Source organism: Microcebus murinus, chromosome 8 (genome assembly GCF_040939455.1).
Source record: "Microcebus murinus isolate Inina chromosome 8, M.murinus_Inina_mat1.0, whole genome shotgun sequence".
Classification (NCBI taxonomy): domain Eukaryota; kingdom Metazoa; phylum Chordata; class Mammalia; order Primates; family Cheirogaleidae; genus Microcebus; species Microcebus murinus.
This window is the reverse complement of record NC_134111.1, coordinates 93,882,164-93,909,444: the sequence shown is the minus strand read 5'-3', so window position 1 is coordinate 93,909,444 and position 27,281 is coordinate 93,882,164. Positions and strand designations below refer to the sequence as shown.

The following is a 27,281-nucleotide window of genomic DNA, read 5'->3' as shown; positions in this document are numbered from 1 at the left end:
GTAAACGTTAAAAAAAAATGCTTGAGAGCTGTGATGCCTTTAAAAAAAAAGCTAATGAATTTTTGGAAAGTTAAAGCAAAATGAATTTAATTGCTGAGCTGCTCATGGTAATTAAAAAAATAATTCATCTGTTATAAATCCGTATTTATATGTTTTTCCAATGCAGAAAGTGTTGGAATTATGAAACCCAAATGATGAGAAATGTAGGTTAGATTTAGAAAGTAAATCTGAACCGAAATAATTCCTTTCCTTGGATGATAATATTTGACTTTCCTCCTGGGGGTCCCCGTGGCATCCTACAGTGACCTTCCTCCTGGCACTGACCATATCATTTAGGGTGGGGACATGCTGATTATCCATCCTCTGTTCCTGGCAGTGTGCCTGGCTCTCAATGTTTGGGATGAATAAACATATTTATGGTTATTATGCTCTTAAAGGAATCCACATATATAAAATAAAAGTTAGGGTAAGTTATATTTTTCATCACAAAAGAGTTTTTTAATTTACAAGAAATTAAGTCACACCATGTCCCATTATAAGCATTAGTAAATTGCTTCTTTTAAGAAGAATTATGTTTAGAAAAATGTGCTTGTCTACACCTATTTGGCAGCACAGCTATCAGAATAGCAAATGACTTTTAAATTGATGTTGAGGACACATTAGGGTGAGTGTTATGTTTACAGTGTGATGACATTCTTATTGAAGATTATTCCACTTAAGACTCAGCAGCGCGAGAGTCTGGCTAAAATGTGTCCTCAACTAGAACTTGCTTTGCCATCTCTTCCTTACTCATAGGAAGAAAATCTGGGCTGGAACTTCGGACCCCAGAGAAGCAGTGCAGCAATTTCCTAGGTTCAAATCTTCCTTCAGCCACTTCTTAGCTGTGAGACTTTGAGCAAATTATTTAGCTTTTCTGTGCCCTAGTTTTTTAATCAGCAATTTGGGGATAGTAGTCTCTTCTTCATAAGTTGGCTGCAGGATTAAATTAATTTATATTAAATGTTAGAACAGTTTATGGCTGGTACATAGTAGATCCTCAATAAATATAAAAAATTATTATTATAATTGCTAACTATAATTATATGAACCATTATTATTAGAAAGCTCTCACTTTTTCTAGAGAATTTGCACAAATCAAGGAAGACTTGGTTTCTCAATGTCTTTTTAGCACACTCAGACTTTTCAGTAGAGCACATAATTTTCAGTGAAGTCAAAATTATTTAGATAAAATAGATTCTCTTCATGCCCTAGCGTAAAATGTTCACAAACAAAATGAAATAAAAAGACAAAGGGTAAAAGAAACCTGGCAAGGGGACAAGTTTTGAGAATTGCTTTAAAGGAGTCATTGTGTTCAGGTGGCCTGGCAGGCTACTGTAAACACTAAGTAGGAAATCAGAACCCATTGTGGGTCAGTAAAATGGATGTCTTTTCACCCAAACAGATTGCTATCAGCCTAACAGAGCCGACTCATGTTCCCTTTCGCCCGGTCATTTCCTTTATACTGAGTGTCTGTTAGAACCACCCACTTGGGTGTTTCTCAGGATTGTAGGTTTTTAGGTCAAACAGAAACCCTGGGAAACGCCTGAAAAAGCCAAACACAACAGTTAACTTTGTGCACGAGCTGCAGGACGCGACCGCACCGCTGCTGTGTGTAGCAGAGGCTGCTGAGCCTGGGCTGGACTGAGCTGCTGTCCCTGCAAGTGCCCAGGTGGCCAGGAGCTCGCGTTAGTCCCGTAAGGAACCCGGCTCTCGGTAGCTGCTGCAGCTCAGGGTTTTCCGGCGTGCTGAAGGCTTGGCCACTCCTTCATTTATCTCAGAAGCCTGAACATTGGGACCTCCACGCTCGCTTTCTTTGTCGCATTCCACCATGGATGAGACACAGGGGCCTCTGGCCATGACTGTCCATCTGCTTGCCAACTCGGGGCACGGCTCTCTTCTGCAGCAGACTCTGGACCAGCTCCTGGCTTGCATCTGCCCAGAGGTCCGTCTCTTTCTGGTGTCTGAGCGGGTCAGTCCAGTGAAGTCCTATGAAAAGGCCCACCCCAGGCGATCCCGCTTCCCGGGGATGTCTGTCCTGCTCTTCCTGCACGAAAGCCTCGGAGAGGAGCGCCTATTTCGTGCCCTGGACTCCCTCCGGCGCCCGCCGTGGCAGTGCTACCCCACCCGGGATGCACAGGGCAGGCTGTGTCCCTACCTCCTTGCCAATCAGGAGTTCTACAGCCTGGACAGCCAGATGCCCGTCTGGGGCGTGAGGCAGGTGCACCGGGGCGCAGAGATCCTCAGGGTGACGCTCTACTGCAGTTTTGATAACTATGAGGATGCCATCAGGCTCTACGAGATGATTCTGCAGAGAGAAGCCACCTTGCAAAAGAGCAATTTTTGTTTCTTTGTGCTCTACGCCACTGAGAGCTTTGTCCTGCAGCTCGCCCTGAAGCAGCTGCCCCTGGGAATGTCGGTGGACCCGAAAGAGTCTTCGGTGCTGCAGTTCAAGGTTCAGGAGATCGGCCAGTTAGTGCCTCTCCTACCCAATCCCTGCGTTCCCATCAGCAGCACCCGGTGGCAGACTCAGGACTACGACGGCAACAAGATTCTGCTTCAGGTATGTCTGTTTTGTCTCTATGACCTCCTAGATGCGTAGGGAGCTGGGTGATTTGACATCTGAATAGGCCTAAGCCAGGGGTTCTCAAACTTGGTTGTGCATTAGAATCCCTCCAAGCTTTCAAAAATTCCCACCCCAGGCCAGGCAGAGCTGAATCTTCCGGGGCGCCCAGGCCTAGGTATCTTTTTCAAAGCTCCTTGGATGATTCCAAGATGTGGCAGGGTTGAGAGTCACTGATCTAATAAAATTTTCTCATCTGACAGATAAAAAGTTCAGACTCAGTGAAATTATAGCTGACACAAGTACTCCGTAGTTGAATCAGACAATGTGTTCTTTCTCAGCTTGCCTTTTCCTGTGCTGATCAACTATATGCCAACCCTTTGCCTACTCTTTGGGCTCTTTCCATCTGGCCTAAGGAAGTTCCGGTCACAGTTATGTTTGGGGATGTTAAATTTGCAGTCCTGTTGACTTAATTTTTAAGTATCTTGTATCACTGTCAAATTTTATCGCAATCACCTTGGTTAGAACTCTTTCGACAAAAAATCTTGAAATGAAAGCCTTCTTTAGTAACCATGCTATTGAAACCTAACATAGTGTGCGTGTATTTGATCATGACAGCTACCACATGTGGTCTCTTATGTGTATGATGTGGCAATTGAGCTTTGCCACTTAGTAGCTGTGGGACCACGGGCCTCAGTTTCTTCATCAGCACTATGAAGGCTGTACAGTATGAGCATCTTCCTATAGTATAGTTACAATCCACTCTAAATGCCCTAACACTTATAAAGTGCATGGTTAAGGGAGCACCCACAACTTAATTTTAGCTATTATCGTTCATATTATGCCCTATAAGAATTTTTAATTGATAATTTTATTTAATACTTGTAAAAACCTAGGAATCCACTATTTTCTCCATTTTGCAGATGAGAAAACTGAGGTGTAAAGGGGGTTTGGTTACTTGCCCAAGGCACATGTTATTCACAGCGAAATATTCTGTGGCTTCTGTCCTTGAGAAATGATCAGAAACCCCTTTACAGCCTGTTGGATAAAGCATAATAATAACAGGCTGCGAGGTGGGTTGTTTTCCCCTTTAGTTAATTTTGTTGTCATCACTTTGGCTTCTTGGTTAATAAAATATGAATCATATTGATTCTATATGAAATGATTTCTAAATTATTTACTGTCTCACTCACATAGGTGGATAGGTATGTTGCCTATTATATAACTTCCCAATTTCCAAGGCATCTAAAGTTTCTCTGCCAGTCTTAGTGAATCTCCAGAACTTAAAAGCAACCTCAATGTCAAACAAAAATTATAATATGTATGTGCAGCAGGGACACAGGTTTAATCATTCCTACTTCTTAATCATTCTGACGTTTTTACTTTGGAACCACAGCTCATACAACTCAGTTACTTTGGAAAGTTGATAATTCCGTGAATTATCCCTTTGAGCCACTCGGGAAGCAGTCACCCTTGTCCAGGGCAGAGTGTCAGTACCTCATTCTCAGTGTCCCCCTTGGGGATGCCACTCCCTTCCACAGCTCTTGGGGAGCTCCAAACCTCGTGGACCTCTGCTTCCTTGCTCCAAAACGTGCTTGGGTCCCCTCCCCTTAGTCTCCTCCCTGTCAATAAGTCTGAGCTTTTGCAAAGTGGGGGATTGTCTTCTGGAAAATACTGCTTCTGGCTTCATATCATAAAAGTGCCTGAGGAAGGTATACAAAGGCTTGGTTGTAATATGCCATAAGACATTGGTCCCCAACCTTTTTGGCACCGGTTTCATGGAAGACAGTTTTTCCATGGATAATGCACACACATGTCCCCACTCCCTGAACAGGGTGGTGTCCTATTCTTGGGATCTGGGCAGGGTGGATCAATAACATTAGCGCACAAGCCCAGCGTCAGTATGGTCTGGGGCATCCAGCCTTGACAACAGATATTGGTTGTCAGCCACCCATTCTGGTATCTTTTCCCAATCTTTTCATCAGAATGAGCTAGAAGTCCTGCCTGCACATCCTGCCTGTCATTTCTGAGCCTCACCTCTGGACCCCCTGTGATCAACGTCAGAACTAAAATCCACATGAATCTCTAAGACATAGTCATGTGGGAGGAAGTCATGGGCTTCAGTTTCACACATACACTCCTCTTTCTTCTCTGTAATTGAGACCCATTCTCTAGACTAATGCAGGACTCTCTGTGAGGACGAAAATATTCTACATCTGTGTGGTTCAATATGGTGGCCATCAGCCACATGTAGCTTTTGAGCACTAGAATGGTGGCTAGTGAGACTGAAGAACAGAATTATTAATTTTATTTGATTTAAATAATTTAAATAGGCTCATGTGGTTGGTGACTACTGCATTAGACAATACTGACCTAGGTCATTTCTAAAATCTCTTGTGACTTAGAGCTACTATAGCTGTGTACTGGTGGCAAAACTTCGTCTCTTAAGGGTGGAATTCAATTCAGTTTTTGGAAATAGTTAAAAGATATTTAGCATCAATTTTATTAGATATATTAAGCAATTTTAATATTACTTTTCAAGAGCATAAGATATGTACCTCTCTAGTGCTGAGACTGATGTTTTCTATACTAACGTTGAAAGTCAGGTTTCTGAAAATGTTCCAAAATATTTGACACAATTCTCAATCTTTTAAGTCACTGTGTATAGCTTTTCATAATCTATTTATGGAAAGCAGAGAGTTAATGTAACAAGATGACATTAGATATAACATTTAATGAACACTTAGATGTAGGTACCATGTTGCATGGCTTCATTATAAATATCTCCATTTTACCGATCAGGAAGCCGAGGCTTAGGAAGCTTACATAACTTGCCCACAGTCATACAGGAAGCAAAAGACAGAGGCAGCTTTCAGACCCAGGTCTCTTTGTCTCCAAAGTTCAAGCTTTGAACACACAATTTTTGTTTTGCTTATAAAATATTTTAGTGTGTAGTGTTTTGATTTCTATTAGAATTTTAAGAAATGTAGTACCTATGACAAATCCTTTAAATCAAGATAATTCAGCCTATCTTTAGATAATTTTTTTATTTCTAACTTTGTAGCCAAACCTAACACTTTTGCTTCTTTTCGAGTTTAATGATAGTTTCTCTGATGCTACTTTTTTCTCTTAGGAACATTTTTAATAAGAATAACTTACTGGATAAGGTTGCAAGCAGAGGTTTTTTTGTTTTGTTTTATTTTTTAATTGCAGTAGTACCAACAAATATTTCTTTATAATTAGAGGTTACTTTCAAGCTTATAATTTTAATAAGCTTATTGACAAGTATTTGGGGGATTTTTCCTCAAATCGACTTGATTGGTAGGATGTGCACGTTCAAGCCCATTGTCGGATTCTTCACTCTGGGGGTTCCTCCTGTTCTGGAGCTGGGTCTACCGCTTGTTTGTTTGCTTACTTGATAAGCTCAGGGCATTTTTGGTCTCTTCTCTGTTACCAGACAGAGGTAACAGAGGTAGCATCTCCTTCAGACTCAAACAAGCAAATTTCCTCGACTCAACAGCTTGAGCATCTTGCCTTCTTTCCATGCCGAGTCTCTCAGTTGAGTCGTCTACATTCTTGCCACCTCACCTCGAGTTGCCGACCTGCCCCAGTCCTCCTGCGCTCTCACTTCTTCCTCCAGCAACAGGTGACACCACTGCTCTCTCAAAGGCCAGCAGCGCTTGAGGACAAGGCACCAGCAGCACTGGTGCATGTGGGCCACCCTGCCTTTTTGGAATTCTCCCCTCTGTTCACTTCCATAACCCAGTTCTTTTAATTAAGGTTCATTCTCTCTGACTATTCCTTTTCTGATTTTATTTTTCTCAAAGACTCAACTGTGTCTTTCTTTCCCTAAATCAGGTCTTTTCAACCTTGGCACTATGGATATTTTAGGCCAGATAATTCTTCGTTTTGGGGACGCATCCTGTGCATTGTAGGGTGTTTAGCGGTGTCCTGGTCTCTACACATTGGATGCCAGTAGCATGCCCCCGATAGCTGTGACAACCCAAAATGCTTCCAGACTTTGCCAAGTGTCCTCTGAGGGGCAGAATCACCCCCAGTGGAGGACCACTGCCCTACACTGAAGGTTTCCCCTTAAGATTAAGGAATAAAAAGCATCACTTTATAGATTTGGTTATAGATTTGCTTAACTTAATCCTGCATTTACATCTCCCCTGTTTCTTGAGGTTTTAGCCCATTTTCTGTTCCCTACTCGACCATTTAAACATAGTGTCTCGTCCTCAGGTCAAATTTTAATCCGAGCAAAACTGAAGTCATCATTCACAGCCCTTCCCCACCTCCAGCTTCTCCTGCTCTGTTCAGTCTTCCCCCATTTGCCCAGGTCTTGAAACCCCAGTTATTTTTAAAGCTCCTGTTTTCAGAACCCCCATATCCAATCAGTCCCAGCTGTTCTAATTTTCCTTTGGAGTCATTTCTTCTTCCCACCTTCCTTCTTGAAGCCCAAGTAACTTCAAATGAGCAGCATTGTTACAGCATTTGCACCCTGCACCCTGGCTCCAGGCCTGCCCATAGCTATCAGAATACCTTTTAAAATGGCTGCCCAATTTACATTCCTTCTCAGGCAATAATGAAAGGCAAGCAAATAACATTCAAACGCCCTGCCTGGCTTTCAAGGCCCTTCACAAGCAGGCCTGATAGAGTTTGGTTATCTGTCCCCTCCAGAGCTCATGTTGAAATCTGATCCCCAGTGTTGGAGGTGGGAGGTATTTGGCTCGTTGGGGTGGATCCCTCAGGGAGGCCTTGGGTTGTGTGTAGTGAGGAGTGAGTTTCCACTTTATTAGTTCATGCAAGAGCTGGTTATTTAAAAGAATGTGGGACCGCCTGCCGTCTCTCCTGCTCTCTCTCGCCATGTGACATGCCTGTACCCCTCTCCTCCCACCACCTTGATTGGAAGCTCCCTGAGGCCCTCACCAGAAGCAGATGCTGGCACCATGCTTCTTATACAGCCTAAAGAATTGTGAGCCAAATAAACCTCTTATCTTTATAAATTACCCAGGCTCAGGTATTTCCTTTAAAGCAATGCAAAAGCCCGCCCCCCCAATATCTCCCTTGCTGCCTCATTCCTTGCCCAGCCCAGCCTGTTCCCCTCCCTCCCTTTCTTTCCAGAACTCCAGGCTCAGTCCTGCACCTTTGTTTTTTTTTTTCTGTGTGTGTGTGTGGTAAAATATATAATATCATAAAACTTTACCATTTTCATCTTTTTTTAATTTCAGAAAATCTTTCTAAAATTGTGGTAATATATATATATAATGTTAAATTTACTATCTTGACCATTTTTTTAGTGTGCAATACAGTGGCATTAAGCACGTTCACAATGTTGTGCAAACATCACCATTATCAATTTCCAGAACCTTTTCATCACCCCAAACAAAATACCATTAAACCAAACTCACTATTCTCCCCCTCCCTCCAGCCCTGGGTAACCTCTATTCTACTTTCTGTCTCTATGAATTTGCCTATTATTGGTACTTTATATAAGTGGATTCATACAATATTTGTCTTTTCATGTCTGCCTTATTTCTACCTAGCATGATGCATTCAAAGTTCATCCATGTTGTGGCATTTATTAGAATTTCATCCCTTTTTATGGTAGAGTAATATTCCATTGTATGTATATCTACATCCATGTAGTGCCTGATATTCCTTATCCGAGATTTATTTCATTTCCTGTTCAGTTCCCCAACTGTAAGGCTCTGATCAAATTGCACTTTGTCTTTGAAACCTCCTGGGAGGCTCTAGTGCACATTCATTCCCATTCCTAACTAGAACAGTCAGCGCCTAAATCTTTGTAGCACGTAACTGATAATGATGTATTTCCCCATTCTTGTGTCATATAATGCGTGACTTTATGACACTCCCTCTCTTTTCAGTATTTCATTGTAAATGTTTATTTCCAGTTGCGTATGAGTCTGTGTGTGAAATAGTTGCTGACTACTTGACTACTTGTTTTCAGGAACTAAATTTATCTCTTTAAAGAAGGTATATACTGCAGAAGCCAGTTTGGCTTAAGCAAGCATGTGTTCCATTTCATTTTATCAACAGATAGTTAGTATGTTCCTTCTTATATTCTTTATTAGCCATTTAAAAATAAGAGAACACAGTCTTTCTGGAAGTAAGTAATTTATTTTCATCTTCTCTAGCGTTTCTTAAGGGATCTTTTTTTTCTCATTTCTGAGTCTCTCAGATGTTCTCTCTTGGATTCTATTAACTCCTACTTCCTTCCTCTGCTCATTTCCCTTTCATTCTCTGTCACCTCTCGCAAAATACCCTACACAGCCAGACCCCTGCCCCCCCCCACACTTCTGCACTCGTGCTCTGCTTCCGTTGCTGTGAAAGAGGCATTGCACAGGAGGTTTCTGCTGCTATAGAAGGGCAGGTTGACATCAGTGGTTTTGACCAATTGATTAAAATAAGTCCCTTTGAAAAGATCAGTTAATTGGAAAAGACTGGTGTCAACTCCTGAGTGAGTCTGGCACTGTTTGGGGGGTTTCTTAGGATCCACAGAATTTGTTTCCATGCAATCATTTTTTTTCCCAGTGTTGGAGAAATCCTCTTCTGCTATCTTCTTGGAATCACTCTCAGTAAGAAACAATATTATTTTTCCCTTCCTGATGTGAGTCTGCCCCTTAGGAGCTTAATCATTTTTCAATGATGTGTTTTCTCTTGCATTTCGAGAGATTAGAATCATAATGAGTGACAATCTTCCTGTTAATCATGATAGTTGCTAATGTTCCTTGAACTTGAGAAACCTAGCTCTCAATTTGTAACATTTTACAAATATTTCTTAGAAAGATGAGCTTTAAATGATCAGCATTCTTACAAATGCATTTCAGTTTGTTTTTTTGGCAAGCTTGATTCCCCCTCAAGGGATTTATCTCAATCACTCAGCGTTATGTTTCTCCTGGAAATTCTTCATTCCAACAGCACACATCTGCATTTCTGTTAATAATTTCTGTTAACTCACTATTGCCATATGGTCTAAGGATCTTAGACTTCTCTTTTAAAAAAAATTGACATGCCCCTCTGTTAAGACTCATTTAAAAACTGCTGATGCCTGGATTGCCCTCCCCCCAACCCCCAGCGGTGAAATCTGAATGTCTGGGGGCGGGAGCTGTAGAGATGGTCCGGCATCTCTAGGAGTGTCATGGCACAACAAAGAACGCTCCAGACCACAATCTCAGGCTGAAGGAGGAGGAGAGACTCTTCCTTTTAAAAAGCTCCCGGACCTCTCCAAATCTCCGTATTTATTGCAGGGAAAGGCATACCGGTTTACAGTAAAGAACATACAGGTAAAATCTTTGGCATCATATAACAAGCATTGTTCTTTGGCATCATATAACAACACACTGTTCTAAACAAATCTATTTAGCAATACACATTAAACTTATAAGTATCTTGTTATTTCCTTCTTGTTCCTTAAGGATATCAAGAAAAGGGCAGGGACCCAGCATCAGCCACACTCCCATGCATTCCAAAGCCTGCTGTATGCAGCTGGCGGATAACAATCATACCCCAAGTCCTGTTTGCAGGACTGCCAGATTTCCACCTTTGTCACAGTCCTTCCCAGGCCTTTATGCCTTTTCTAATATCCTCTACATCTCCCCTTTTCTTATTGTGATCAAATTGTTCTTGATAGTAGATATTGAAGGCCACGGAAGTGTCCAGCTTCTGCTTGTGTACAGCCATGCAGCGAGTTATAGAAATCAATTGTTTGCAGATTGCTAGAAACAGAAAACAAAAGAGTATGATAATTCCAGCCATGACCCAAATTCTAATATTAAGTCCATAAACCATTGCTTGGGGTCTAACCAAGCAAAACTATCTTGTAGCTTTTTAAAAATATCCATTTGTAAATTTGAGTGGAGTTGTTGAATTTGATTTTGTAGTTGATTTCCCAATTGTAGTACTTGAGATTCTAAATGAGATTTGAAAGGGCCCTGAAGATTAGATTTTACCACAATCCAAGGATAAGTAGATTTGTTATATAGTAAGGGTGTAACGCACTGGGTGTGGTATTCCCAACCACATTGTAGGCCTTGATGAGTAGTAAATGCTTGTTGTTGGTCTCCGACCCATTCTATAGCCACTTCAAGTGCTTATAGTCTCTATGTATGCCCCTATCAATTTCAGTTTGTTCTTGCATTTTATGTGTAACGTTTACTAGAACTGCTTCCACTACAGCTGCTGTATGTATCGGCTCAGTAAGAGACACAGCAGCCACCATAGCAGTAGCAAAGATAACAATAGCTGAAACTAAGAAAGCAATAAGAGTAGCCAGGAAGCGTCTGGGTCTAATTTCTGTTAAGGCAGACTGGTAAGATCTATAAGGAAGATTCTCCTTGCCATGCCCTTGTTAAATTAATAGGAGTCCAGGCTTGTACTCATCTTTTAAATATAAATATATAAGTGATATTAAGATTGGTAATATTTTGCAACTTAATACAAGAACTATACCAAGAAGGACTCTCATAAGAGATATTATAATAGGTATTAAGTTGAGTTATAGTAGGAGGTTTTTGTCCAAAAAAGAAAACATAAGAGTGAGTGATACAAATCATCACTGAATCACTGACATTATTGTTTAACAACAGTGTGTAAATGCCAGTGCAGTTAGTACAAGGGCCATGAGATAATACATGATTAATAAATGGCAATCCCATTCTCCATATTTTGGTATGGATAGGACTCTTATAGTTGAAGAACAGGACCTGGTAGTCTATGTTCCCTCCAAGTAATGGAATAGTAAGATGGGTTGCCAAATTCTAGTTCTCTACCCGAAGAATGTCGTTTCCCATGGGGTCCCCAATTCCATAAAGTTCCATTATTAAACAAAGTTAATCCTCTGGGATATTCTCTTCTACATGTGGCCCATTGTACTGAATAAAACTTATATCTCTAATCTCTTTTTGGTCTGCAAATGGGCAGGTCAGGAGTAAAAGTTGTAGCATTGATATTTATAGTTGTATTTATAGTTACAGCAGAGATAAAGGTTAAATTAGCTGTCTTGTTGCCACTCTTAGGTTGATAATGTAAATATTCTTGAGGAATAATTTGTACACAACCCTCAACATTTAATACGGTGGAAAAACAAACAGGAGGGTTGCTGGCAGTAAATAGTGTAGAATCATTATTATGTAACCATTCTGTATGTGACATTAATAGTCCTGATGGTGATAGCCAAGCGCCACCAATCCACCTTGTGTCATTAGAAGACAAAGGAGGATTTACATCCCACTATGTAAGCACATGAAATAAAGGTGGATTCAATAAATGACCCTAATAAACTGTGGCACCTGAAGATAGCAAGACCATCCCAAAAGGAGTAGAAACTGTCATCCTACCTATTCAGAAGCCTCGCCTATGATGGTCAAATATACTAAAAATCAATTTTCTGCAGTCAGGGTAGCCCCAGCCTGTCTAATTATTGTTACTGCCTTTTGATCAAGTCCTACAATTATCCCCAAGTCACGTCAGGAGCTTGTCTCATCCTGGTCAACGTTGTGCTTTGCTGTTCCAGGATCAGATTCATCATTTGCTGGATGGGGTTGTCCGGTGTTTTCTAGCTCACGGTATAGCTTCACCTCTTTGTAGGGACCCACTCTGGACCTGTTTCTCAAGAGACACAAACTGCGTCTCAACTCCATGTTAATGTCAGAAAAGGGCCTTGCCACAAATGATTAACCCAGTCTTTAACCAACACTTTCTTTTGATTTAATTGATTAAAATTATGTTTTCCCCGTCTATGATCTATAGCAGTATAGCCATCATCTACCATATTAAGAAAATTCAAAGTAAATAAGGCTTTAGCTATCTGTTCTCTAGGTGACAGTCCCTTGCTCCCCCTTTTTTGTTTTAATAGATAAGTTTTAAAGTATGATGTGCATGTTGTACTAAAGCTTATCCGGAAGAATCATAGGGTATTCCTATGATATGTTTAATTTTCAATTTTGAAGGGTAGAATTATATTTTTTTCGATAAATAGCAAGGGCCATTGCCCATTTTGATAATTTTGGGTAATCCTAAAACTGTGTTTCCAACAAATGTTGGATAGCATGACGGCTAGTTTCCCCTGACAAGGGCGTGGCATGAATGAAGCCTGAATGTGTATCAATAGTGACATGTGTGTATTTGAGACTCCAAAGGAAGGTGATTATGTAATGTCAGCTTGCCAAATATCATTTGGCAACTGCCCTCGTGGGCTCACTCTGGGACCCAGTGTAATAGGGGATAAAGAGAATTGTTGACAATCAGGGCACGTTTTGATAATAAATTTTGCTTGAGTTAAAGTAATGGGATGAAGTTTTTCCAATGCCTTAGCATTTTGATGAAAGAAGTCATGATCTAGGCATGCCTGCTGAAAGGCTGTAGTATCTTGGGCAAGGAGACATAATTGGGTAGATACAATATTGTCTACAAAATTATTGCCATCTGTAAGTGGCCTAGGTAAGAAGGTATGTGATCTAATATGTGTAATAAAAAGTGGATGATGTTGCTGAGAAAACAGAGCATGTAAATTAATAAATAAATGTAATAAAGTTTTGTTAGGTATGTCCTTAATGAAGGAGTTATCAAGTTTTTAGAGAGTATGCACAGCGTACTGAGAATCACTAATAATATTAATAGGAATGTTAGGAGAGGTATTTAATACTAGTATTTTTTATATTCAAATGCTTTAATTATTAATTATACAATTCTATTACTGTCAGAAGTACAGTTAAGTGGGTTGGTGAATTCAGGAGCTTGGGTGGAAGAAGGGGGTAGGGAGAAGGGAATTGGTCCAGAATAGAAATGTAAGCTGCAATAGCATGATTATTACACTTCAGGAAAAAGAATCAGAAATTTTATTAGCACGTAGACACTGAAAAATAGCTTGAAAAATCTCAAGATTCACGGAATAAGGTAACCCAATGGATTTTTTTAAGGAAAATAAACTTGCATTCATTTTAATGCATTTGGAATTTCCCCCTTTTGATGCTTAAACAATGTTTCAGAAATCTAAACTTTAAAATTTTGTCTAAAGTGGAGGTCATAGGCAAACATGTCAATCTGTCAGCTACCATAACTTCTATTCTTTAAATTATCAATGACGCTGGAATGAATTCCGCTGCCCCAATTCCTTGTGCACAAGATGTACAAATGCATCAAGCTCCCTATTGGCAGAGAGACAACAATTAATAACTTAAACTATTTTAATTTGGTTATTCTAAGTTTCTAAATCTACGAGTGGGTGAGGAATGAAATCTCTTACAAGAGAGACTAAAATTATGCTCCGATCATTACTTTTCTACAAATCTTTACAGCATAATGAAGACATTAATATTTTCAGTGTTTTATCCTCACAACCACCCCTAGGCAAACAGGGCGGGAATGACTGCCCCCCGCCCCATTACTAAGTGGTTTGCTAAAACCCAGACACATTAAAACAACTTGCTCTCAATCAAACAGCTAATTAAGTGCCATCCTGGAACCAGAAAACTTAGGCTTTCTGGTATCACGAAATGCATACCCAATGCAAGACACTAAGGTAGGGTTTGATTTCCAGATAAACTAAAACTTTACGCCTCAAATAGATGGCTGTGGGGAAGAAGATTTGACCACATCTAAAATCTGCTTGGCAAAAGGCGTGAAAACTCCAATTTCAGTCACTTTGGAAGTCCTGATTTTGCCTACACAGGAAAAAGTTATTTTGCTATCTGACTTTTAGAAAACACTTCAAAGCCCAGAAAAGAAGAAGAAAAGCAATAACACGTGAGGTGTTTAAAGGATGGTGGAGCTCCATGCTTTTCAGAGCAAGGAGGATCAGCGCTGGCGGCAGCTCCTGCCACCCGGTTCTCATGCTCAGGGCTGAGGGCTGGGCGCTCCGGACGAGTGTCCAGCACACTTGCGAGAAGTGACAGGACTGCAGGAAGCCGTGCAGGTGGGGGAGCAGACCACCTGAGGCAAGGCACGCTCACCCCGAGAAGGTAAACTTGTGGCTTGATGATCCCAAAGTTGGAACAGAGACTGCTCACTGCCTTGGTGAAGAGGAGTTGGTTAGAAGCATTCATCTTGACTGCAGGTTTTTCCAGCATATCCAGGATGACATTTGCACTTATTCGGCCCGATGCATTCATCGTGCTTGCACGGCGGGTGGCATATAGGGGCAAAATGGGGGGCACATGTGAAATCTGTGAAGAAACCGTCGCCAGGCGAACCACGAAGATCTGCACAGAAAAACTAATACTAGTATTAATGTTCCTATTTCAGCTTGTTGAGTGGATTGGAAACCTTTCTTATATAAGTAATTCCATTTGGTATCTTTCTAAGCTATGGCTGCTTTGCCTGTTTTGCCAGAGCCAACTGTGAAGATGATCTTAGCACCTGTGATGGGGTACACTGTAAAATATTAGGTAAGGCGATAGGAATAGTTTGAAAAAATTATAACAATTTGGATGAAGGATAATGAATTAGCAAGATAATCTGAAAGAGCGCATTGCCAATTTAAGTCTTATGCTAATAAAGTGTCTACATTTTGTTGGTTTAAAGGAACACATATGTGTGCTGGGTCATAACCAGAAAGCTCAATGTAGCATGCCCTTCCCTTTTGTATAATATGAGCTAACGTGTCTGTGACTTTATTAAAAGTTTTTTAGTAAGTGTGGCCTAAAAATATCTACTCTAAACAGTGTAACTCAGTTATAAACTGTCCTAACAAGCCAGACGGGCTATGTTTGAGAAAAAGATCAATGGGATAAGATGTGTTAATTCTAGGTAAGAAACAACCTTGTAATTTTTCCTCCACCAATGATAATTCCTGTCATGCTTGTTCGGAGGGAGGGCAAGGGGAATTTAAGTCTGAGTTACCTTTTAAAGTGTTAAATAAATGTGTTAATTCCACTGTAGAAATACCCAAGATGGGATGTACCCAAATTATTTGTCCTAGTAATTGTTGTAAAAAGTCTAAAGTGAGAGGTTGAGGAATACTTATTTTTGTAAATTGTGGGTGAATGCTCCTGTGTGTTACAATATCACCTAAGTATTTCCATGGATTAGAAGTCTGCACCTCTTCCAGTGCAATATGTAACTTCTGTTCATGAGTAACTTGGGTTACTTTCTTATAGGCTTGTTCAACTTCCTGTGTGGTAGCTGCAGCAAGTAAGACATGGTCCATATAATGGAATATTTTTGTATGTGGAAACATCTGCTAACAGGCTGTAAGGCCTTATGAGCAAAATATTGACAGATGGTGAGGCCATTTATCATTCCCTGAGGCAGAACTTTCCACTGATATCTGGCTACTGATTCTTGATGGTTGATTATAGGTACCGCAAAGGCAATTTTTTCTTTATCATCCAGATGTAGGGAAATAGTAAGAAACAGTCTTTAAGATCTATGACTATTAATCAGGGGTCCTCAAACTTTTTAAACAGGGGGCCAGTCACTGTCCCTCAGACCGTTGGAGGGCCCTTAGAGAGTGCAGTACACATTCCACATATGCCGGGATGAGTTGGCTGCTAAGCAGGACAGGCAGCGGTGGCAAAAACACCTGGCGGACCGGATAAATGTCCTTGGTGGGCCGCAGGTGGCCCGAGGGCCATAGTTTGAGGACGCCTGCTATTAATGGTCAATTTTCTGGGGTCATAGCTGGGGAGGGCAGTCCAGGTTATAAAGGGCCCGTAGGTTTCACAACAGCATTAATAGCTCTAAGATCATGTAGTAACCTCCATTTCCCGGTCTCTTTAGGTATAACAAAGATAGGAGTATTCCAAGGACTGTTGGATTCCTCTATATGATCAGTTTTTAACTGTTCTTGAACGAGTTCCTTGAGATATAAAAGTTTTTCAGCTTTAATGGGCCACTGCTCAACCCACATTGGTTTATTTGTTTTCCACTAGTTTTAAAGGCTGGATTAGAGCAGTGGCCCCTCCTAGAAAGGGGAAATAGAAAGCTGCAGTCCCTGCTGTTGAAGTAAATCTCTTCTCCATAAGGAGATGGGAATATTCAGAACAAAAAGTTGGATATTGGCTGGTTTACCTCATGGCCCTTCACAGGTAAGACAAAACGCACTTAAATTGGGTATTTGATAACCTCAACACCTTAAACCATAACAGGGGCATTAATCATAGGCCAGTCTGTAGGCCAATGTTGAGAAGCTATGATAGATTTGTCTGCTCCTGTGTCTATAATTCCATGAAATTATTTTCCTTTAATAGTGACTATTAATTGAGGCCTTTATATAATTACTGAAGCAGACCAGAATGCAGTAGAGCTAGAATGACCCAATCCCTCACTGTTTCTTTGTTTATTTTGAGTATTGCTCTGTAAATAAGGAATTAAAGGAGCTGAGCTATTTGTGTTCCTGCTGGTAAAACATGAAGGCCTACAGCTTTACCATTACTTTGATTTCTCCATGATAATCAGAGTCAATTACTATGGGTAAAACTTGTACTCCTTTTAAAGACCAACTAGATCTTCCTAGTAATAGCTCAAAAAATCCTTTCTGGAGCAGCCCAAAAATTCCTGTGGTGATAAGATACACCTCGTCTTCTTCCTTAAGAACTATCTTCTCTGTTGAGAGGTCCAACCTGGCATACCGGTTGTTGCTGCAGAGAGGTCAGCAATGGCATTTCATTGTCGAGGGTTGGAAGAGCCTAACTGGCCAATGCTGCCCTCCCCCCAGACATTTTTCGGGTCACTGGAGGGAGTGTCCCCCTTCAAGTTTTCCTATATAGGATTACCATCCTTATCAAACTTAGATCGGCACTGATTAGCCCAATCTTTGCCCTTTCCACACTTTGGGCAGGTTTTAGAAGGCTGTTTTTCTTTCCCAAAATTCTTGCTTTTACCATTTTTTCATGATTGTTTACAATTTTTTGCTAAATGGCCAGATTTCCCATAATTATAGCAAGCATCTTTTTGCATCATGGTGGCAAAGGTCTGAGCTAAATGAGTAGTAGTGCCCACATGTGGACAGGCCTTAATAAAAGCTCCTATGTCTGAGGAGGAGGTATGAATGGGAGCTAATGCTATTTGACAATCCTTATTAGCATTTTCATAAGCCAATTGTAGGATGAGAAGCTTAGCAGTGTCTTGATTAGGCACTTGTCTTTTTACCGCTGTTTGCCGTCTATTGATAAAATCAATATAAGGTTCAGAAGTGCCTTGTCTTATAGTAACAAACGATCCCTGTGTTTGGATAATAGGGATACGTTTCCATGCTTGAATGGCTAAGGCTGAACACTGAACAAACAGTCTAGCATCGGCCTGAGCTTGAGCTTGAACTGTAGCATAGGCGCCACTGCCTTGTACCATTTCAATAGTAATTGGTATTTCATGATCTCACTTTTGTGAGGATTCTTGAATAGCTAAGTCATTATATTCCATAAGCCATGGCGTATATTCTGCTGATTAAACTAGGACACAAACTAATGTTTTCCAGTCAAAAGGAGTCATTTCATAACTATTTCCCAATGCCTCAACCACGCTGGTGGTAGATGGAGAGTGAGGTCTATTTTCTGGGATACTCTTTTTTAGTTCCTTAAACACAGTAAAAGGGAGAGTTTCATGTTGTCTCCTATCATTTCTCACCACAACAGGGAATGTGGCCATGAAGGCATCAGATCTCCTGATTTTTAACCCTTCTATTAGACAACCCTCAATCAAGGAGGGTCGTGACCCTGAATTAGTTTCTGAAAAAAAGCTTTAGGCGGTGGCAGAGTCCAAGGAGGCGGTTCATGGTAAGTTCCTCCTGACAATGGCACAGGAGGTGGAGGAGGAGGGTGAGCCACAGGGGCAGATGGCTGTGCTTCATCCTGCTCTTTTAATGGTGGTGGAAATGGCAATTCCTTCACATCTGACTCACCAGAATCCAAAGACATTAGAGACTCAGGTTTATCAATATGCTGCCCTGCTTCTTCATGAGGCATCCCTCCACTTTTGTGGAGAGGGGTGATCTGGATCATTGTGATCTGTCATATGTAATCGATAAAGAGCACCACGTACTAAGCTCCGGGTTGTCAGCAGAGTAATGTTAGTCATAAGATCCTGTTCAGACCGTCTCTTTAAAACTCGTCCTACCTGTTCCCAGAGCTCAAGATCAAGAGTGCCGACATCTGGAAACCAAGGACAGTGTTCACAAATAGAAAGTAATAGTTGTTGTAATGCCTTCGGTTCCATTGTACATTGAATTGCTTTTAGTAATTGTTGTAAAGTCTTAAAGTACAATTTCTGTTCTTTAGTGACTTCCTGACACATGACTCAAAATTAAATGATGAAATCCCCCTCTAGTATTACACACATAGGTCCCATCCTCTTATAGAGTGGGACTGTCCCTTACTGGGATTCTCCATTAGTCCGTGGAAACTTCTCCACGTGTGAATTGGCCAAATCACGTCATGGTCACCAATTGTAGAGATGGTCCAGCATCTCTACGAGTGTCACAGCGCAATGAAGAACGCTCCAAACCACAATCCCAGGCTGAAGGAGGAGGAGAGACTCTTTTCCTTTCAAAGAGCTCCTGAACCTCTCCAAATTTCCGTATTTATTGTAAGGAAAGGCATACGTGTTTACAGCAAAGAGCATACAGGTAAAATCTTTGGTGTCATATGGCAAGCACGTGTACTAAACACGTGTACTAAACAAATCTATTTAGTGATACACATTAAACATAATTATCTTGTGATTTCCTTGTTGTTTCTTAAGGCTATCAAGGAAAGGGCAGGGACCTAACATCAGCCACACTCCCATGCGTTCCAAAGCCTACTGTATGAAGCTGGCAGATAACAATCATACCCCAAATCCTATTTGCGGGACTGCCAGATTTCCACCTTTGTCACAGTCCCTTTACCCGGGCCTTTATGCCCTTTCTAATATCCTCTACAGGAGCCAGGCATCACAGTATTTTAATGGTCCCCAGGTGGTTCCACTGTGCAGCAAAGTTTAGAACAGATGGTTCTCTGTGGGTTTGCACAGAGGGCCTGTCTTGTGGTACGGGGGTGGCATCCCTTCAACAGCGCCTTCTTGGAGAGAGTTTCTGGTGGGCAGAAGCGCTTCCCAGCACGAGGTGGAGGTGTGGCTCAGCAGAAGCACATCTGTGACAGGGTGGAGAGTTCGGGCAGGGTGGCTCTCTAGTGAACTGGCTTGAATAGAATTTAAAGATTCTAGAGTAGTGGTTTTCAAACTGGGTTCTGAGAAGGCCTAGGGACCTGGGAGGAGGAGGAGGAGCTAAGGTCAACCCAGAAGGCAGGGGCTACCCCTGACCTTCAACTGGGCCTGCTCCAATTGAACTATTTCATATTTTGGGCTTTCAGGAAGAATAGTGTTTGGATAAAACCTTCTTATTCTTAAGAGGGGAGGAGAGAGAGGAAGGGAGGGAGGGAGGAGAGAAGAGGGACAAGGGGGGATGGGGAGGGGAGGAGGGACGGTGGTGGGGGCAGAGAGGGAGAGAGAATGAGAATCATTGATAGAGCAGGGGTTGGCAGGCTCTGGCTGGGGAGCTAAGAATAGTTTTCCATTTTTAAGTGGTTGGTAAAAAAATTTACGACTCATGAAAATTATATGAGATTCAAATTTCAGTGTTCATAAATAGAGTTTTACTGAAACACAGCCACGTCATTCATTTTTGTATAGTCTGTGGCTATTTTGCGGCACAGTTGAGTAGTCGGGATAAAGACCACATGGCCAGCAAAGCCTCAGATATTTACTATATGCTGCATCACAGAAAATATTTGTCTTCTGTGTTAAAGAATCAATAGAAGTCCCTGTTTTTTTGTTTTTTGTTTTTGTGCTTTGGTAATTAGTAATTGGTAATTGGTAATCACCTCACCATTTCCATCAGACAGAAAATTGAGAGAACATACATGTGTATCATATATACAAATATTATGTTAATATGTATGGTAATTTACTCATTTTTAGACCTGCTTTCTCAGTGTCCTGATTTATGCCTTCTTGCTTTGTGAGATAAATATATACCATTTCCCCTCCCTATTAAATATACTTTATTTTTTAGAGCAGTGTTAGGTTTATAGCAAAATTAAGCAGAAGGTGCAGAGAGTTCCCATGTACCCCCTGCCCCTGCACACACAGCCTCCCCAACTATCAACATCCTCCACCAGAGTGGTGCATTTGCTACAACTGATGAGCCCACATTGACACATCGTTATCACCCAAAGTCAGTAGTTTACATTAGAGTTCACTCTTGGGGTTGTCCATTCCATGGGTTTTGACAAATGCATAAGAACATATATCCACCATTATGGTTATATACAGAATAGTTTTACTTCCCTAAAAATCCCGTGCGTTGCCTATTCATCCCTCCCTCCCCCGCCAACCCCTGGCAACTATTGATCTTTTACTATCTCCATAGATTTGCCTTTTCCAGAATGTCATAGAGTTGGAATTATACAGTATGTCATCTTCTCAGACTGGCTTCTTTCAATTAGTAGTATGCATTTAAAGTTCTTCTGTACCATTCTTTTGATATTTGATTAAACAAAATCCTGGGGCCAGGCAGGGATGGGTCCTACATACCAATTTCAAAGGGCTGTTAACAAGATGGAGAAAATTGTCTTTTCCTATCGGGGCTTTATGATGTCCCCGATAAGGATAAGGTCCCTGGGCAGAATACATTGCAAGAGATGAAAGAAACAAAGACACAGACACAGTCACAGGAATAATTTTAAGAGTGAGGGGAAATCAGGGGACCACCAGCACTCCGGTGCCAAGGTGGTGGTGACTGAAACCCAGCACTTGCTTTTTATTCTCTTTGCCACTCTGCAAAATGATCTCATGTGAAAAAATCATGGGATACAATAAAGAAAAGTCTCAGGGCTCCCCCCAAATCACAAGGTGTCCTAGCTAATTGCCTTCTCCTTTCTAAAAGTGAAAAGACATAATTCTTCAGTAGGTACAACCTGTCCCAAGATAAACTAACTAATTTTATCCCAACCTCAAGCTATATACATAGATATCAATCTTTACTTTCAGTAGCCGCGACCCATTTGATCAAGGAACAAAGAAACTACATGCTTTTCATTGGGAGATTGGTTTTACATTGACTGAGGCATTGTTGAGGGAAACAGAGAGAAGGAGCTTGGCCAAGTGTTCTAACAATGGAAGCTTTGAGACCCTTCTTCCAGGCTGACATGTTGCAATCTACCTCTACAGCCATGAGAAGTTTTCATGTCAGGCCACTCCATGGCTTTTCAGGCATTAGACACCTTAGGCTCTGAGGTTGGAGCATGCTTTGCTGTACTCCCAGATTGCTGATATATGTCCCCCAACTAGGCAGTTAACATCTTCCCTTATTTTAGGCTTCTGCTCAGGCAATTCCTTCACCTCCTCTCCTCTCACAGCCTTGGACATAGCATCCCTAAATACCAGTGGTCTTAATCCCATCATTTTCCAGAAATACTTTGGGGGAGAATGTTGTGTAGGGGATTGTGTTGTAAGGCTTCCAAGAGTTCATGTCTGGAAGATGAGTCAATGAACTACAATCTGTGGAGGGAGAGTATAGTCAATTGCAGCATGGGAGTTTTGCTTACCTTGCTGTAAATTTGGAACCAAAGTGAACTTTCCAGGGATCAAAACACCAGGGGTTCCATATAAGCAGTCTGCTTCTTTATTTTCCCACACAATACCAGACCTCTACTCTAAATAAATGGTGCCCCCAAAATTTCAAGACTATTGATTTTCAAAAGGTGCCAAATTATTATCGTACCTGGAGTGACCGTATGTCTTAGAATGGCTCAAGATAGATATTGTTATTAGCATGATATAAAAGGCGGACCACCAACTTTGGAAGATTGAATTCTTATTCCAATCCTTATCTTGACTATAACCACATGTTTTATGATCCTTTGGTTTTCTTTTTGCATAGTTGGTAATATATTGTTTATAACATCAAGTGAGGTCACTGAATAACATCTATGAACATCTTTGCATTGTTTAACAACTTGATCTACCAGAAGTGTGGTGTTACCAAGTGGCCATTTGATTCCACAAAGTCTTAATTTAGGGAGCCTGAGAGAGATTTAGAGCTGTTGCTGATTATACACCTCATAATTGAATAGAATTGTCACTTCTTTTCATCTCAACCAACTTTTATTGAGTGTCTACTATGGGCATGGCATAGCAGAGGGTGAAGGAGGCATGGTCTGCTCTTGGCACTTAGTTAATGGGAAACATGTTTCATTTGTTCCTCCTTTCCTTGTCCCATAGATCCAGTTAAATCCAGGAGTTGGTGTTAGGAATGGAGAACTTTCTTTCCTGAATGGCACCGTGGGAGCTGACATGCTTCTCCAGGACTTCAGGCAGACTCCTGTCTCTGCAAAGAGGACTCTAGAATCAAGGAGCCGGAGGAGCCGGGCCAGGAGGTTCCAGGTGCATTCTCTGGAGCTTCCTGGGCCCAGTGGGGGCCCAGTATCAGTCAGCTCTAGTAGCACTTTGTGGAAACGCCCTGGCTGGTCATTCGAGGCCAGCAGCCCACCCACAAGTGCCCAGCTGCATCTGCCTTCTCCCCACCTTGAACCTGGGGCCAGAATGAAGGTACTCAGCTGGGAAAGCAGCTTTCAGAAGCTTGAGGAAGAGACTAATGTTGACACTGGGTTCACTGCCGTCAATTCTGAACCCGGGCAATCTTTTCTGAGCAGGTTTCCAAGGGATGTGCAGACCAGCCAGCCACCATCCTGCTTGCCAGCCTCTTCCTTAGGGGTGGCTACCTCCAAAACCAGCAGAGTCCTTCAGGAAAGAGTCTATCCTTTGTCGCTGGCTGGACAAAGGGTCACTGATACAAAAAAGATAACCTCAAAATGTTCCCTTCCTCTGCAACTCCAGGATAAAGAAAAAGAAGAAGAAGAAGAATTCTTTATATAGTGTAAAACAAATGTGGTTTTCTAAAACACAAGAGCAGATAGAATGTTCTAGAAATGGAACACTGACCCAGAATCAGCCTGTTTTTTGCTCTTCTGAGGAGGCCTGAATGCTGTGCTAGTGCTACCCATGCACAGATTTGTATTGTTTTTATTTCAAATGTTCAAAGTCTAAAGGTGCTGGGAGTGATTTGTTTATTTACCATCAAACTCATAAGAGAACACAGCCAATGCACAGGAACAAAGCCCAGTGCTTGTGTTCCCTGGAGGTGTACTAACCCAGCTGGAGGTGTTGAATTCAGCACCTATCAGGATAATTGCATTGTATGCAAATGAATTGGATGTGTTATGCAGTGCTGATTAGTGTATGTAATTTAGTTTTAATTTTTACTTGGGTTGCATAGCTCATTCCCCTGGACAGAATGGGGTATATTCATTCTTTAGTGCTTTTCAATTTTTATGTGACCTCCTTTGGTAACTAGGCACTGTTAATCACATACCCTCTCATGGTTTTGCCTTTAAAGTTGTTTGAATTTGGAATAAGTAAAAATGCAAAGTGTTTTGAAAATTAAAAACAATCTATTTTTTTCCTGTTTAATGAACCCACACACTGGAAACCAGAAAATCAGGTTAAAAATGAATGCTAAGCTCTAGAGTTTTCCTACTCCTCTTTTTCTTGTTTGTTTCTTCACTACTCCAAGAAGACAGTGGTTCTTGTTACAAATCAAGAAGGACCATAGGATGATTGGATGATTTGAGATCTCCACTGAGCATGGCAGGAAGATTGGACTGGTTGACCAGGTCACTGGAGCAGGACTTGGATTCTTCTGGCCATATTTGAATCCCCAAATTCCTTTGCAATACTCATTCATTCATTATGTATTCACTCAATAAATATTTATTGAACATCCATGTTTGAATAAGGCATTGTATATAAGGTATAGATATTGCCCATATGCTGAATTTTTGGGTTAGATCTATACAAACATTTTTAAAAATCTGAGATCTGTGTATTTCAGTTAATTTATAAAGTTATTTTACTCAATGAACCTCATTCTCCAGGAGAGATGTTACATAAGAATATAAATGCTAATTTAGCTGGATCTCTCTCTTTTTTTAAAAATTAATTTATTTTTTCAAGCTGGATCACTTGGAGACCTGCATACTTAGTACACCTAACTGGAGAGAAAGAAAGGTGAGTTCAAGCCAAGAGACAAATCTTGTGGAAGTGAAGGGACAGAAATGAAGAAGAATTGCAACTGAAAAAAGACAAGATTTCTAAATTGATTTCTTTTTTTTTGGTTCTTAAAACATCAATATATTGTCATTTCCATTTCCTCTCTCTTCCCTAGATTAAAATTTGGTGTTAGAAAATGGAGTAAAGAATATAATTTTGGTATGGCTTTTTATAATGAGTTAAAAAAATGAAAGTCTTATATAAATTGAACTGTTGAGCTGTCTTGAAAGGCACAGCAGGGAGAACTTTTGAAATTTCTACTCCACTTTTTTTTTACTGTTATCTAAATTTCCTTAACATAATACATGGGTAAGACTATAAGTGCATGAAAATTATAAAGAATACTGAGAAATTTGAATGAGTGCCTTTACAAAATTGACATGTAAAATAATATACTCTTAAAATGTCACCTACTCTCTCCTACTCAACATAGGAATTCAATTTACAACATGATGGGATGGAAATACCAGTGGACTGGGTGGGGGAGGCCCAGATTTTGGTTTCAGCTTTTAAATTTACTATTTATGAGACCTTGAACATGTCAAGCTCTTTGATCCTCTGTTGCCTTATCTACTCAACAAAAGGTCCTCAGGAGAATCAAGATTATGTATATGAAAGCATCTGAATATTATTAAGCACTATAAATGTGTGAGATATCTTATTATTGTATTATATTTTATATAATATGTATTATTCATATAATTGGTCCTTCAAACCCGTAGCTTACAAATATCATAAGAACAAAGAATTTTTGATGAAACAATTTTAGTAAAATCAATGAGACAATTCAAAATCCACCTTTCTAACATTTTTATTATGTGTGCCATTTGTTTATATTTCTATAGCTAAGAGGAAAACTATGTGTAACCAATAGTCAAATAAATCCTAAAGTTCAATAAAGATTGTATGGGACAAGGAGAAACTATAAATTAGCTTAACCCAATTTATCAAGTTAATCAGACTTAATTATAATTATACTGTATTTCCTAAGCTGTATAATGTATCACTTTTTAAATACGAGTTTTTGATGATCAAAACATTTTATTTAAATAAAAGCATACCTTGGAAATATTGTGGGTTTGGTCCCAGACTACTACAAAAAAAATGAATACCTCAATAAATAAAGTCACAGGAATTTTTTGGTTTCCCAGAGCATATAAAACTTATGTTTACACTATACTGAGCTCTATTAACTGTGCAATAGCATTATGTCTAAAAATATGTATGTGCCTTAATTAAAAATACTTTATTGCTAAAAAATGCTAATAATCATCTGAGCCTTAACTAAATTGGAATCTTTTTGCTGGAGAAGGGGGTTGCCTCGATGTTGATGGCTGCAGACTGACCAGGTGGTGGTTGCTGAAGGATGGGGTGTCTGTTGCTATTTTGAAAAATAAGACAACAATGAAGTTTCTTGCATTGATTGATTCTTCCTTTGACAACAGATTTCTCTCTAGCATGCGATACTGTTAGGCAGCATTTTACCTACAGTAGAACTTCTTTCAAAATTGGAGTCAATTCTCTCAAACTCTACTGCTGCTTTATCAACTAAGCTTATGCAATATTTTAAATCCTTTATTGTTATTTCAACAATGTTCACAGCATCTCAAGGAACCACTTTCTTTGCTCATCTATAAGAAGCAACTCCTCATCTGTTTAGGTTTGATCATGACATTGTAGCAACTCAATTATATCTTTGGACTCCATTTCTAAACTAGTTCTCTTGCTATTTACACTACATCTACAGTTACTTCTTCCACTTAAGTCTTAAACCCACCAAAGTCATCCATGAGGATTGGAATCAACATCTTCCAAACTCCTGTTAATGTTGATATTTTGACCTTCTTCCACAAATCATGAATGTTCTTAATGGCATCTAAAATAGTGAATCCTTTCCAGAAGATTTTCAATATACTTTGTCCAGATCTATCAGAGGAATCACTGTCCATGGCAGCTATAGCCTTATAAAATGTATTTCTTAAATAATACGACTTGAAAGTTGAAATCACTCCTTGATATGGGCTGCAGAATGGATATTAAGTTAGCAGGCATGAAAACAACATTCATCTCCTTGTACATCTCCGCCAGCGCTCTTAGGTGACCAAGAACATTGTCAAGGAGCTTTCCTATTTTGAAAGGAAACTTTTTTTTTTTTCCTGAGAGTAAGCCTCAACAGTTGGCTTAAAATATTCAGTAAACCATGATGTAAACAGATGTGCTGTCATCCAGGCCTTGTTGTTCCATCTACAGAGCACAGGCAGAGTAGATTTAGCATCAGTCTGAAGTGCCCTAGGATTTTCAGAATGATAAATGAGCCCTGGCTACAACTTAAGGTCACCAGCTACAGTAGCCCCTAACAGGAGAGTCAGCCTGTCCTTTAAAGGCAGGCATTGCTTTACAGTCAACCTGTCCTGTTTTGAAGCCAGGCATTCACTTCTCTCTAGCTATGAAAAGTCCCAGATAATATCTCCTTCTAATAGAAGGCTGTTTTGTCTACATGGAAAATTTGTTGTTTGGTATACCGCCTTCATCAATGATCTTGACTAGGTATCCTAACAAGTTATCTTCTGGATAACTT

General features: G+C 40.4%; 1 protein-coding gene across 1 annotated transcript; it reads left to right on the top strand.

Annotated features, from left to right (window-relative positions):
• The first annotated feature begins 8 nt into the window (after positions 1-8).
• FAM124B (family with sequence similarity 124 member B) lies at positions 9-27,281 on the top strand. Its single transcript, XM_012749481.2, has 2 exons — positions 9-2,599; positions 22,817-27,281. Exons 1-2 carry the CDS (start codon positions 1,868-1,870, stop codon positions 23,468-23,470), a joined length of 1,386 nt encoding a protein of 461 aa, XP_012604935.2. The 5' UTR covers positions 9-1,867; the 3' UTR covers positions 23,471-27,281.